The 14,875-nt window shown below is 42.5% G+C and overlaps 1 protein-coding gene across 4 annotated transcripts in view; it reads left to right on the top strand.

Annotated features, from left to right (window-relative positions):
- MDGA1 (MAM domain containing glycosylphosphatidylinositol anchor 1) overlaps positions 1-14,875 on the top strand; it is a 431,369-nt gene that overhangs the window by 205,507 nt on the left and 210,987 nt on the right. For 3 of the 4 annotated variants that reach the window (XM_077282003.1, XM_077282004.1, XM_077282002.1), the window contains exon 3: positions 1,856-2,030. The exons of the other annotated variant lie outside the window; for it this stretch is intronic. In XM_077282003.1, the coding sequence (XP_077138118.1) occupies positions 1,856-2,030 (175 nt within the window). The remainder of the gene's footprint in view (positions 1-1,855; positions 2,031-14,875) is intronic. 4 annotated transcript variants of the gene reach the window in all.

The following is a 14,875-nucleotide window of genomic DNA, read 5'->3' as shown; positions in this document are numbered from 1 at the left end:
TATGACTTGTTCGCTATCATTGTTAGGAAAGATAAGTTGAGGCAAATTTCCAGCTTTGTAAAACCCGGCCTCCTCTAACCTTGTGCCAAAAAACAGCAGCCATGGGTTCTTCTAAGCATCTGCCGAGCACTCTGAGAATGGTGGAGGCCACAAAGCAGGAGAAGCTATAAGAAGATAGCAAAGAGTTTTCAAGTTGTTCTTTTCCTCAGTGTGAAATGTGATTATGAAATGTCCGTTGCCAGGAACAGGAAAGAGCCGAACAGCAGAACGTGGCACAATGTGTAGCAACTGCTGCTGAGACCTGCAGATCAGATGCTATTTAGGCCAGTCTCACACGTCCAGATAATTCCGGTACCGGAAAAATCGGTACCGAAGTTATCCGTGTCCGTGTGCCCGTGCGTTTCTGTGGCACATCAGTGTGCTGCCCGTGTGCCGACTGGGTACCACACGCACCGTGCAGGAGACACCGCTAGAGATAAGCGCTGTCCCCCCACGTGGTGCTGAAGCCGCCATTCATATCTTCTCTGCAGCAGCGTTTGCTGTAGAGAAGATATGAATAATCCTTTTTTCTTTTTGTTTCTTGTGTTTAACATAAAGATCCATGTCCCCACCCCCTGTGCACCCGCCCGCTAAAATACTCACCCGCCTCCGTCGCTGGCGCTGCTTCCTGTCCTGGCCGCACCTTCTACTGTATGAGCGGTCACGTGAGGCCGCCGATTACAGTCATGAATATGCGGCTCCACCTCCCATAGGGGTGGAGCCGCATATTCATTTCTGTAATGGGCGGCCCCACGTGACCGCATACAGGAGAAGCTGCGGCCAGGACAGGACACTGCGAGGGAGGCGGGTGAGTATTTTAATAACAGCGGGCGGGCGCACAGGTGGTGGGAGGGGGGTGGGGACATGGATCTTTATGTTAAACACGAGAAACAAAAAAAAAAAGGATTATTCATATCTTCTCTACAGCAAACGCTGCTGCAGAGAAGATATGAATGGTGGCTTCAGCACCATGTGGGGGGGACAGCGCTTACTGTAGCGCTGTCTCCTGCACGGCACACGGACTGCACACGGACAACGTCCGTGTGCGGTATGTGTTTTACACGGACCCATTGACTTTAATGGGTCCGTGTAATCCGTGCGCTCCCACGAACACTGACATGTCTCCATGTTTGGCACACGGAGACACGGTCCGCAAAAAATCAATGACATCTGCACAGATGCATTGATTTCAATGTGTCTACGTGTGTCAGTGGCTCCGGTACTGGAAACTGTCACCTCACGTACCGGAGCCACTGACGTGTGAAACCGGCCTTATTAGAATAGGAGAAGATCCGTCATTCTCAGCAGAGGCTGCTACACATTGCTTGGAGCTGTGCGGTGTCAGGTGTTGGACCCCCGATGATTTGATATTGATGACCTAAGGATTATATGCCTAAACAACCCCATTATGGAAGATAACCGGAAACTGAAAGGAGACCAGAGATTGACTGGGGGAATCTAATACAAGGAGACAGAAGATTGATAAGTAACAAGAAGGAGATATGAGATTGACTCCTGAAGAACGACAAGAGACAAGAGCCTGAAACCTTGAAGCTGAGACACAACGAATGACTGGAGACTTTTCCATGGAGTGATCAGGAGAAACGTCTCATAATTGGAGATACGTAAGGGAGCAGGAGATGTGATGAATGTCCATAGGAGCCTGGACAGATGGTGGAGATGACGACAGGAGACCTTCTCTGTGGATTGCAGGAATCACTTTCTCTGTTTCTTCGTCTTCTGTTGTAATTTCTTTTACTGCATTATAGAACCATTGGAGATCCGTTATTAATGGATGTTTCCTTTCCTTTTGTAGGTACGGTGGACAAAAACTGCAGGCAGCGCATCAGAAAAGTTCCAGGAGACCTCCATCTACAACGAGACCTTATGCATCGAGAAGGTCCAGAGGATGCAGGGAGGTCGTTACTATTGTAAAGCTGAGAATGGGGTTGGGGTCCCGGCCATCAAGTCCATTCGAGTAGATGTGCAGTGTAAGTCATTCAAAGGCAGCCCAGATTATTCCCACAGTTCTAGTGTGCGCCCAACCTTCTGTGAACCCATCCAGGACTCAACATAATCTGAGCTCGTTCTGAGGAGCAAAAGACCAGAAATCAGTCCTGGAAGTATCCGGATACACCCTGAGGTCTGTACGCACAGCAGTGGTGTCTTCGAAGACTAAACCAATGGACAACGTGCAAGTATTTAGCACTAGTCATAGGAGGGTCCAACAGCCAAGAAATGGTCCCAATTGTGACCCCAAAAGTAGCTCATGGTGTTCTTCTTGGTGGCCATTGGAAGCCTCTAGTCAGCAGCGCCCTAGTGATGTCTTGTTATGGGTATGGAGGTACCTCTAATATGGAAGTCATAGATCCATGACCACTCATTGACAGTCCTTATTCTCCCACTGCTAAATATCAGGGAGGCTGAGATATGAGGAGCTGTTTGCAATCATTTTCTAGACGTTCCTAAGTTTTCCTCTGTCTCATTCAGCCACAGATGCAGTTAAAACACTGGTGGCACATGAAGCTCATAGGCCCTAGTGGAATATCTCGCTATTATCATAGTAGCATTGATCCTCATATATGGGCTATATAGGCATATGTCTGGGATGTGCTACTGGTGAACACCACTAATCTGGAGAGTGAAGGGACATGTCTCCTCCCCAGTGTTGCTCTTGGCCACCCAATGTGTCGGGAACTCTGGCAAAGCTGGACTGGAAAAAGTGAAAGCAGATCAGTGAGGATCCTGGTAGTTGGACCCTTCAGATATGCAGTCATAGCAGACCCTATCGATATAACTTCACTTTGCGATCACAGAAAACCTCTTTAGTTGTTGATTTCCCTCAGGATGGTTCAGTCCTCTGATGATTGTTGAGGGCAGAACATCCATCAGATGAAGGAACATTCCCATTGTTGGGATGTGACACCACCGTTGTTGGATCAGTGGGGTTCTGCTCCCCGAACCGCCATTGATCCTGAGATTGATAATTGAGCACAGCAGCCCCTTCACTTTCGTACCCCACACAGAGGTGTTGCCTCCATCATCAGCCTCTGTTCTCTAGTCACTTTGCCCTCAGTCTTGTTCCAGCTCCTCATGATGTTGAGTCCTGAAATGTTCAATGTTAAAGCACCGACCGGAGGTTTCTGCTTTAATACATCACATTTAGAACTATGGGGTGAATGGTGTGGCCCGAGGCCTGGTCATACTAACATCTACTCTTCACATGGACTTGGTAATACAAGCTCCTATCGATGACCTTCGTATCGGTGGCATGGATCTTGTAGAGGCTGATCTCCTAGTATATTCTGTGGGCCTGGGAGGGTCAACAACATGGATCCACTGGTAATAAGCGAAAGTTATCACCGATGCATAATCCTAATTATACAATGTAGGGCACGGGCAATGGTGCAGCCCACCTCAACGTCCACTTGGCCATAAGCCAGGCATAACAGGAGGTGTGGATCAGACAGCTCAGGAGGTCCACTTCTACTGGGAATGGGGGTCCATCATGATCACAAGTACCACTAATGGAAAAGAGCCAGAAACTGGATGGTGGGGAAGAGGAAATGAGCTCAAAGGACAAGAAATAGTAGGAATGGGAGGTAATGTGAGGAAATGAAGCAATGACACCAAGCCTTGTCCTGGTTAAAGGGAATCTGTCACTGGGTTTTTGCCACCATATCTGAATATCTGAGACCAGGATGATGCATGGGCAGAGACCCTCATCACAGCGATGCGTCACTTACTGGGCTACTTTCTGTAGCTTTATGGGCAGGAGCTTGTCCCTAAAGGACAAGTTGACTTGTGCCGTGTTGTAAAATATTAATATATCAAGAATAAAAAATATGGAAGATTACTTAACGTATTCAGAGTTCAACTAGCGAGCAGGGACTCGGGTTAGTTTGTGACTTAGTTATTTTGAGGACCTTGCTAGATACATCTGTTCTCTGTATGTCATAGCTATAGGACTCTTGTCAGAACAGTCAGAATGTGGCTATTTGAAGATAATAAATGGTTCTTGTAAAGGTTACTGTATATGCTTAAGCATTTTAAAATGAGCTAATGTACATAACTAACATGCATATTCTGCACGTTGCTAGTGTTCTTCTAATATAGTAGCGGTAGATCACCATATGTGCTTTTGAGATAGAAAAATAGAAACCAATGTAAGTCTATGGGTCAAAATAGTATATAAAGCAGACCCGACTCCTGTACAGTGAGATCTCTCGTACCTTGAGAAATCTGACCACGGACCACATCATATGTAAGATCAATGAGTGCCTGATTTCTCTTCTATAATCTAATATTTAATTTTGTGCTATGAACTTATACTTTTCTTCATTTTTGTAATCACTTTTTGAATGGACATTAAACAAGATTTGTTTTATCCACACAATTCAATATTGCTTTCCTTTCTATCCTCACCGTGCTCTTACTTGAAAAAGTAAGGAAGTGTTATTTTTCTAACACGTGTCCTGCATGTTCATGAGCTCTGTAACACCGCCCCCACCAGTGATTGGCAGCTTTCTGCCTATGAACAGAATACACAGAGCGTTGGCGATCAGTACTGTTGAAATGGTTATACTGTGCACAGCATTCAGAGAACTGCTAGATCTGCAGCAGAGAAAACAGGGATTTTATCTAAACTGCAGCAAGCAGCCCAGTAATTGACGAATCACTGGAATCCGGGTCTCTGCCTCTACATCATGCCTCACTCAGATTGGGGAGCAAAAACTTGGTTACACATTCCTTCTAACTCAGTGGTCAAGGCAGACCCTTTGGCCATAGACCCCAACTCTAATGGCTATAGAAACCAACCATAATAAATACTGGAATCATAAGGAGAAATGTTACAAGGCGAGGAGTAAAATAAGTTCTGAATCAATATCCGGAGAGCATGGAAGGGGCTACACCGGAGAGCAAGGAGGGGGCTACACCAGAGAGCAAGGAAGGGGCTACACCGGAGAGCAAGGAAGGGGGCTACACCAGAGAGCATGGAAGGGGCTACACCAGAGAGCATGGAAGGGGCTACACCAGAGAGCATGGAAGGGGTACACCAGAGAGCATGGAAGGGGCTACACCAGAGAGCAAGGAAGGGGCTACACCGGAGAGCAAGGAAGGGGCTACACCAGAGAGCAAGGAAGGGGCTACACCAGAGAGCATGGAAGGGGCTACACCAGAGAGCATGGAAGGGGCTACACCAGAGAGCATGGAAGGGGTACACCAGAGAGCATGGAAGGGGCTACACCAGAGAGCAAGGAAGGGGCTACACCGGAGAGCAAGGAAGGGGCTACACCAGAGAGCAAGGAAGGGGCTACACCAGAGAGCAAGGAAGGGGCTACACCGGAGAGCAAGGAAGGGGGCTACACCAGAGAGCATGGAAGGGGCTACACCGGAGAGCAAGGAAGGGGCTACACCAGAGAGCATGGAGGGGGCTACACCAGAGAGCAAAGAGGGGGCTACACCGGAGAGCATGGAAGGGGCTACACCGGAGAGCATGGAGGGGGCTACACCAGAGAGCATGGAAGGGGCTACACCAGAGAGCATGGAAGGGGCTACACCGGAGAGCAAGGAAGGGGCTACACCAGAGAGCATGGAGGGGGCTACACCAGAGAGCAAAGAGGGGGCTACACCAGAGAGCATGGAGGGGGCTACACCGGAGAGCATGGAGGGGGCTACACCAGAGAGCATGGAAGGGGCTACACCAGAGAGCATGGAAGGGGCTACACCAGAGAGCATGGAAGGGGTACACCAGAGAGCAAGGAAGGGGCTACACCGGAGAGCAAGGAAGGGGCTACACCAGAGAGCAAGGAAGGGGCTACACCGGAGAGCAAGGAGGGGGCTACACCAGAGAGCAAGGAAGGGGCTACACTGGAGAGCAAGGAAGGGGCTACACCAGAGAGCATGGAAGGGGCTACACCGGAGAGCATGGAGGGGGCTACACCAGAGAGCATGGAAGGGGCTACACCAGAGAGCATGGAAGGGGCTACACCAGAGAGCATGGAAGGGGTACACCAGAGAGCATGGAAGGGGCTACACCAGAGAGCATGGAAGGGGCTACACCGGAGAGCATGGAGGGGGCTACACCAGAGAGCATGGAAGGGGCTACACCAGAGAGCATGGAAGGGGCTACACCAGAGAGCATGGAAGGGGCTACACCAGAGAGCATGGAAGGGGCTACACCAGAGAGCATGGAAGGGGCCACACCAGAGAGCAAGGAAGGGGCTACACCGGAGAGCAAGGAAGGGCCTACACCAGAGAGCAAGGAAGGGGCTACACCAGAGAGCATGGAAGGGGCTACACCGGAGAGCATGGAGGGGGCTACACCAGAGAGCATGGAGGGGGCTACACCGGAGAGCATGGAAGGGGGCTACACCGGAGAGCATGGAGGGGGCTACACCGGAGAGCATGGAAGAGGCTACACCGGAGAGCAAAGAGGGGGCTACACCGGAGAGCAAGGAGGGGGCTACACCGGAGAGCATGGAAGGGGCTACACCGGAGAGCATGGAAGGGGCTACACCAGAGAGCATGGAAGGGGGCTACACCGGAGAGCATGGAGGGGGCTACAACGGAGAGCATGGAGGGGGCTACACCAGAGAGCATGGAGGGGGCTACACCGGAGAGCATGGAAGGGGGCTACACCGGAGAGCATGGAGGGGGCTACACCGGAGAGCATGGAAGGGGCTACACCGGAGAGCAAAGAGGGGGCTACACCGGAGAGCAAGGAGGGGGCTACACCGGAGAGCATGGAAGGGGCTACACCGGAGAGCATGGAAGGGGCTACACCAGAGAGCATGGAAGGGGGCTACACCGGAGAGCATGGAGGGGGCTACAACGGAGAGCATGGAAGGGGCTACACCGGAGAGCAAAGAGGGGGCTACACCGGAGAGCAAGGAGGGGGCTACACCGGAGAGCAAGGAGGGGGCTACACCGGAGAGCATGGAAGGGGCTACACCAGAGAGCATGGAAGGGGCTACACCAGAGAGCATGGAAGGGGCTACACCGGAGAGCAAGGAGGGGGCTACACCGGAGAGCAAGGAAGGGGCTACACCGGAGAGCATGGAAGGGGCTACACCAGAGAGCATGGAAGGGGCTACACCAGAGAGCATGGAAGGGGCTACACCAGAGAGCATGGAAGGGGCTACACCAGAGAGCATGGAAGGGGCTACACCGGAGAGCAAGGAGGGGGCTACACCGGAGAGCATGGAAGGGGCTACACCAGAGAGCATGGAAGGGGCTACACCAGAGAGCATGGAAGGGGTACACCAGAGAGCATGGAAGGGGTACACCAGAGAGCATGGAAGGGGCTACACCGGAGAGCAAGGAAGGGGCTACACCGGAGAGCATGGAAGGGGCTACACCGGAGAGAAAGGAGGGGGCTACACCGGAGACCATGCTGGTTGTTATCTGGCTTTTCTACAACTTACCTACATAACTCCAGCTCCAGAATCCCTCTAGTGAACAATTACTATTAGGGCTCATACTCAGTTGGGCGAAACTCTAATGAGTCTCGCACGGCAATAGCCGGCACTCAGATCAGAGCGTGCGGCCGCATAGGAATACATGTGACCGCACGCTCCGCTCCTCTGTGCCGGGTGCAGTGCCGGCTATTGCCGTGCGAGACCCATACGAGTTTCTCTCATGTGAGTATGAGCCTAAGGCTACGTTCACACTTGCGTTGTGCGCCGCAGCGTCGGCGCCGCAGCGCACAACGCAAACAAAAACGCGGCAAAACGCACGCTAAAACGCTGCGTTTTGCGCCGCATGCGTCCTTTTTGGCCGAAAGTTGGACGCAAAAAAAATGCAACTTGAAGCGTTTCTTGCGTCCAACGCTTGCGGCCATGCGGCGCAAAACGCAGCACAACGCATGTCCATGCGCCCCCATGTTAAATATAGGGGCGCATGACGCATGCGGCGCCGCTGCGGCGCCCGACGCTGCGGCGCTGACCGCAAATGTGAACGTAGCCTTAATGAAACTCTTGGCCGTGGGAGGATCGGGGCCGTGTGTCAGAAATCCCCAGTGAGGATATGTTCTGGGAATGATGATGATGGAAGGTGGAGGTGCCCTTTAAGCTTCTTCTCGGCCCCTGCATGAGCCGCGCTCTGCTCACTTTGATGCTGGTGGGATGGCGGCAGTGACATATTGGATCCAGTGCAGACATATGACACGTTGTAATAAGACCTTATGGTGGTGCGGGGTCTGTATCCTGCACAGGGTGACAGTAGAGCATCAGTCGCTCACAGCACAGGGCGATGGTACCAGCGCTGTCCCCGCCATCGTGCCAGCTGTCTGCCATCTTTGTGGCGCTGTGTGATCTCACGGCTTAGAGGAGATGTGGAACAGCCGGGATGTATCTGCCGCCATCTGTCCTCCCGGATAATGTGCAGATTCTGGACCGGGGGAGAAGCCTCCTGTCACCGCTCCAGCTCTGCCCCGTGTGCGCCGCTCCTCTCCTGGCTCACAATCTTCCTCTCCGATCCAATTTCCTTTTCCAGTACGACATAACCTGGACTTCCAGCTGACTGAAGCGACAATTTCCAGGAGAAGAGACGTCTGGAAGTGTGAGAATCTCGTTATCATGCACAAATTGATTTGATTACTTCTCTCCGGGACGCCGGAGTCTTATTTCAATTTCATTTCTTTAAAACATTTAGATTTTTTTTTTGTTCTTTTTTATTTTTGTCTTAAGATGACTGCGATTCCCATTAGAGCAGATCTCCTGCGGATCATGGCGGGTTCAGAAAGATCTAAGTAACCGCCAGTCCCACGTCGTTATCTCAGGGACTCAGCAGGGCGGCCACAATAGTAATTATATCTGGGATGTATTTGGTTTATCATCAAGTGTTACCAAGTGGAAAAAAGACAGAAGAAGAAAAGGATTTACAAATAGGAGCATTGTCACATTGAATAATGCAAATTATATAGAAGTCCCTGGTCCCTCAATTCAGTCCTAAAACAATACTACCTGCTAGTACCAATGCTAATACTGCCCCTATGTACATATATACAACTACTATAATACTGCTCCTATGTACATATATACAACTACTATAATACTGCCCCTATGTACAAGAATATAACTACTATAATACTGCTCCTATGTACAAGAATATAACTACTATAATACTGCTCCTATGTACAAGAATATAACTACTATAATACTGCTCCTATGTACAAGAATATAACTACTATAATACTGCTCCTATGTACAAGAATATAACTACTATAATACTGCCCCTATGTACATATATACAACTACTATAATACTGCTCCTATGTACATATATACAACTACTATAATACTGCCCCATGTACATATATACAACTACTATAATACTGCTCCTATGTACATATATACAACTACTATAATACTGCCCCTATGTACAAGAATATAACTACTATAATACTGCTCCTATGTACAAGAATATAACTACTATAATACTGCTCCTATGTATAAGAATATATCTACTATAATACTGCCCCTATGTACAAGAATATAACTACTATAATACTGCCCCTATGTACAAGAATATAACTACTATAATACTGCTCCTATGTACATGAATATAACTACTATAATACTGCCCCTATGTACAAGAATATAACTACTATAATACTTCCCCTATGTACAAGAATATAACTACTATAATACTGCTCCTATGTACAAGAATATAACTACTATAATACTGCCTCCTATGTACAAGAATATAACTACTATAATACTGCCCCTATGTACAAGAATATAACTACTATAATACTGCTCCTATGTACAAGAATATAACTACTATAATACTGCCCCTATGTACAATAATATAACTACTATAATACTGCCCCTATGTACAAGAATATAACTACTATAATACTTCCCCTATGTACAAGAATATAACTACTATAATACTGCTCCTATGTACAAGAATATAACTACTATAATACTTCCCCTATGTACAAGAATATAACTACTATAATACTGCTCCTATGTACAAGAATATAACTACTATAATACTGCCCCTATATACAAGAATATAACTACTATAATACTGCTCCTATGTACAAGAATATAACTACTATAATACTGCCCCTATATACAAGAATATAACTACTATAATACTGCTCCATGTACAAGAATATAACTACTATAATACTGCTCCCTATGTACAAGAATATAACTACTATAATACTGCCCCTATGTACAAGAATATAACTACTATAATACTGCTCCTATGTACAAGAATATAACTACTATAATACTGCTCCTATGTACAAGAATATAACTACTATAATACTGCCCCTATATACAAGAATATAACTACTATAATACTGCTCCATGTACAAGAATATAACTACTATAATACTGCTCCCTATGTACAAGAATATAACTACTATAATACTGCCCCTATGTACAAGAATATAACTACTATAATACTGCTCCTATGTACAAGAATATAACTACTATAATACTGCCCCTATATACATATATACAACTACTATAATACTGCTCCTATGTACAAGAATATAACTACTATAATACTGCTCCTATGTACATATATACAACTACTATAATATTGCCCCTATGTACAAGAATATAACTACTATAATACTGCTCCTATGTACAAGAATATAACTACTATAATACTGCTCCTATGTACAAGAATATAACTACTATAATACTGCCGCTATGTACAAGAATATAACTACTATAATACTGCTCCTATGTACAAGAATATAACTACTATAATACTGCTCCTATGTACAAGAATATAACTACTATAATACTACCCTCTATGTACAAGAATATAACTACTATAATACTACCCTCTATGTACAAGAATATAACTACTATAATACTGCCCCTATGTACAAGAATATAACTACTATAATACTGCTCTTATGTACAAGAATATAACTACTATAATACTGCCCCTATATACATATATACAACTACTATAATACTGCTCCTATGTACAAGAATATAACTACTATAATACTGCTCCTATGTACAAGAATATAACTACTATAATACTGCCCCTATATACAAGAATATAACTACTATAATACTGCTCCTATGTACAAGAATATAACTACTATAATACTGCCCCTATATACAAGAATATAACTACTATAATACTGCTCCATGTACAAGAATATAACTACTATAATACTGCTCCCTATGTACAAGAATATAACTACTATAATACTGCCCCTATGTACAAGAATATAACTACTATAATACTGCTCCTATGTACAAGAATATAACTACTATAATACTGCTCCTATGTACAAGAATATAACTACTATAATACTGCCCCTATATACAAGAATATAACTACTATAATACTGCTCCATGTACAAGAATATAACTACTATAATACTGCTCCCTATGTACAAGAATATAACTACTATAATACTGCCCCTATGTACAAGAATATAACTACTATAATACTGCTCCTATGTACAAGAATATAACTATTATAATACTGCCCCTATGTACAAGAATATAACTACTATAATACTGCCCCTATGTACAAGAATATAACTACTATAATACTGCTCCTATGTACAAGAATATAACTACTATAATACTGCCCCTATATACATATATACAACTACTATAATACTGCTCCTATGTACAAGAATATAACTACTATAATACTGCTCCTATGTACATATATACAACTACTATAATACTGCCCCATGTACATATATACAACTACTATAATATTGCCCCTATGTACAAGAATATAACTACTATAATACTGCTCCTATGTACAAGAATATAACTACTATAATACTGCTCCTATGTACAAGAATATAACTACTATAATACTGCTCCTATGTACAAGAATATAACTACTATAATACTACCCTCTATGTACAAAAATATAACTACTATAATACTACCCTCTATGTACAAGAATATAACTACTATAATACTGCTCCTATGTACATATATACAACTACTATAATACTGCCCCATGTACATATATACAACTACTATAATATTGCCCCTATGTACAAGAATATAACTACTATAATACTGCTCCTATGTACAAGAATATAACTACTATAATACTGCTCCTATGTACAAGAATATAACTACTATAATACTGCTCCTATGTACAAGAATATAACTACTATAATACTGCTCCTATGTACAAGAATATAACTACTATAATACTGCCCCTATATACATATATACAACTACTATAATACTGCTCCTATGTACAAGAATATAACTACTATAATACTGCTCCTATGTACAAGAATATAACTACTATAATACTGCCCCTATATACAAGAATATAACTACTATAATACTGCTCCTATGTACAAGAATATAACTACTATAATACTGCCCCTATATACAAGAATATAACTACTATAATACTGCTCCCTATGTACAAGAATATAACTACTATAATACTGCTCCTATGTACAAGAATATAACTACTATAATACTGCTCCTATGTACAAGAATATAACTACTATAATACTGCCCCTATATACAAGAATATAACTACTATAATACTGCTCCCTATGTACAAGAATATAACTACTATAATACTGCTCCATGTACAAGAATATAACTACTATAATACTGCTCCCTATGTACAAGAATATAACTACTATAATACTGCCCCTATGTACAAGAATATAACTACTATAATACTGCTCCTATGTACAAGAATATAACTACTATAATACTGCTCCTATGTACAAGAATATAACTACTATAATACTGCCCCTATATACAAGAATATAACTACTATAATACTGCTCCATGTACAAGAATATAACTCCTATAATACTGCCCCTATATACATATATACAACTACTATAATACTGCTCCTATGTACACGAATATAACTACTATAATACTGCTCCTATGTACAAGAATATAACTACTATAATACTGCCCCTATATACAAGAATATAACTACTATAATACTGTTCCTATGTACAAGAATATAACTACTATAATACTGCTCCATGTACAAGAATATAACTACTATAATACTGCCCCTATATACATATATACAACTACTATAATACTGCTCCTATGTACAAGAATATAACTACTATAATACTGCTCCTATGTACAAGAATATAACTACTATAATACTGCCCCTATATACAAGAATATAACTACTATAATACTGCTCCTATGTACAAGAATATAACTACTATAATACTGCCCCTATATACAAGAATATAACTACTATAATACTGCTCCATGTACAAGAATATAACTACTATAATACTGCTCCCTATGTACAAGAATATAACTACTATAATACTGCCCCTATGTACAAGAATATAACTACTATAATACTGCTCCTATGTACAAGAATATAACTACTATAATACTGCTCCTATGTACATATATACAACTACTATAATACTGCCCCATGTACATATATACAACTACTATAATATTGCCCCTATGTACAAGAATATAACTACTATAGTACTGCTCCTATGTACAAGAATATAACTACTATAATACTGCTCCTATGTACAAGAATATAACTACTATAATACTGCTCCTATGTACAAGAATATAACTACTATAATACTACCCTCTATGTACAAGAATATAACTACTATAATACTACCCTCTATGTACAAGAATATAACTACTATAATACTGCCCCTATGTACAAGAATATAACTACTATAATACTGCTCCTATGTACAAGAATATAACTACTATAATACTGCCCCCTAAGTATAAGAATATAACTACTATAATACTGCCCCTATGTACAAGAATATAACTACTATAATACTGCCCCTGTGTACAAGAATATAACTACTATAATACTGCTCCTATGTACAAGAATATAACTACTATAATACTGCTCCTATGTGCAAGAATATAACTACTATAATACTGCCCCTATGTACAAGAATATAACTACTATAATACTGCTCCTATGTACAAGAATATAACTACTATAATACTGCTCCTATGTACAAGAATATAACTACTATAATACTGCTCCTATATACAAGAATATAACTACTATAATACTGCTCCTATGTACAAGAATATAACTACTATAATACTGCTCCTATGTACAAGAATATAACTACTATAATACTGCCCCCTATGTACAAGAATATAACTACTATAATACTGCTCCTATGTACTAGAATATAACTACTATAATACTGCTCCTATGTACAAGAATATAACTACTATAATACTGCCACTATGTACTAGAATATAACTACTATAATACTGCCCCTATGTACAAGAATATAACTACTATAATACTGCCACTATGTACTAGAATATAACAACTATAATACTGCCCCTATGTACAAGAATATAACTACTATAATACTGCTCCTATATACAAGAATATAACTACTATAATACTGGTCCTATGTACAAGAATATAACTACTATAATACTGCCCCTATGTACAAGAATATAACTACTATAATACTGCTCCTATGTACAAGAATATAACTACTATAATACTGCTCCTATATACAAGAATATAACTACTATAATACTGCTCCTATGTACAAGAATATAACTACTATAATACTGCTCCTATGTACAAGAATATAACTACTATAATACTGCCCCCTATGTACAAGAATATAACTACTATAATACTGCTCCTATGTACTAGAATATAACTACTATAATACTGCTCCTATGTACAAGAATATAACTACTATAATACTGCCACTATGTACTAGAATATAACTACTATAATACTGCCCCTATGTACAAGAATATAACTACTATAATACTGCCACTATGTACTAGAATATAACAACTATAATACTGCCCCTATGTACAAGAATATAACTACTATAA

The sequence above is a fragment of the Ranitomeya variabilis genome, chromosome 2, assembly GCF_051348905.1.
Source record: "Ranitomeya variabilis isolate aRanVar5 chromosome 2, aRanVar5.hap1, whole genome shotgun sequence".
In the NCBI taxonomy this organism is placed as follows: Eukaryota; Metazoa; Chordata; class Amphibia; order Anura; family Dendrobatidae; genus Ranitomeya; species Ranitomeya variabilis.
This window is presented reverse-complemented; position numbering and strand designations above follow the sequence as displayed.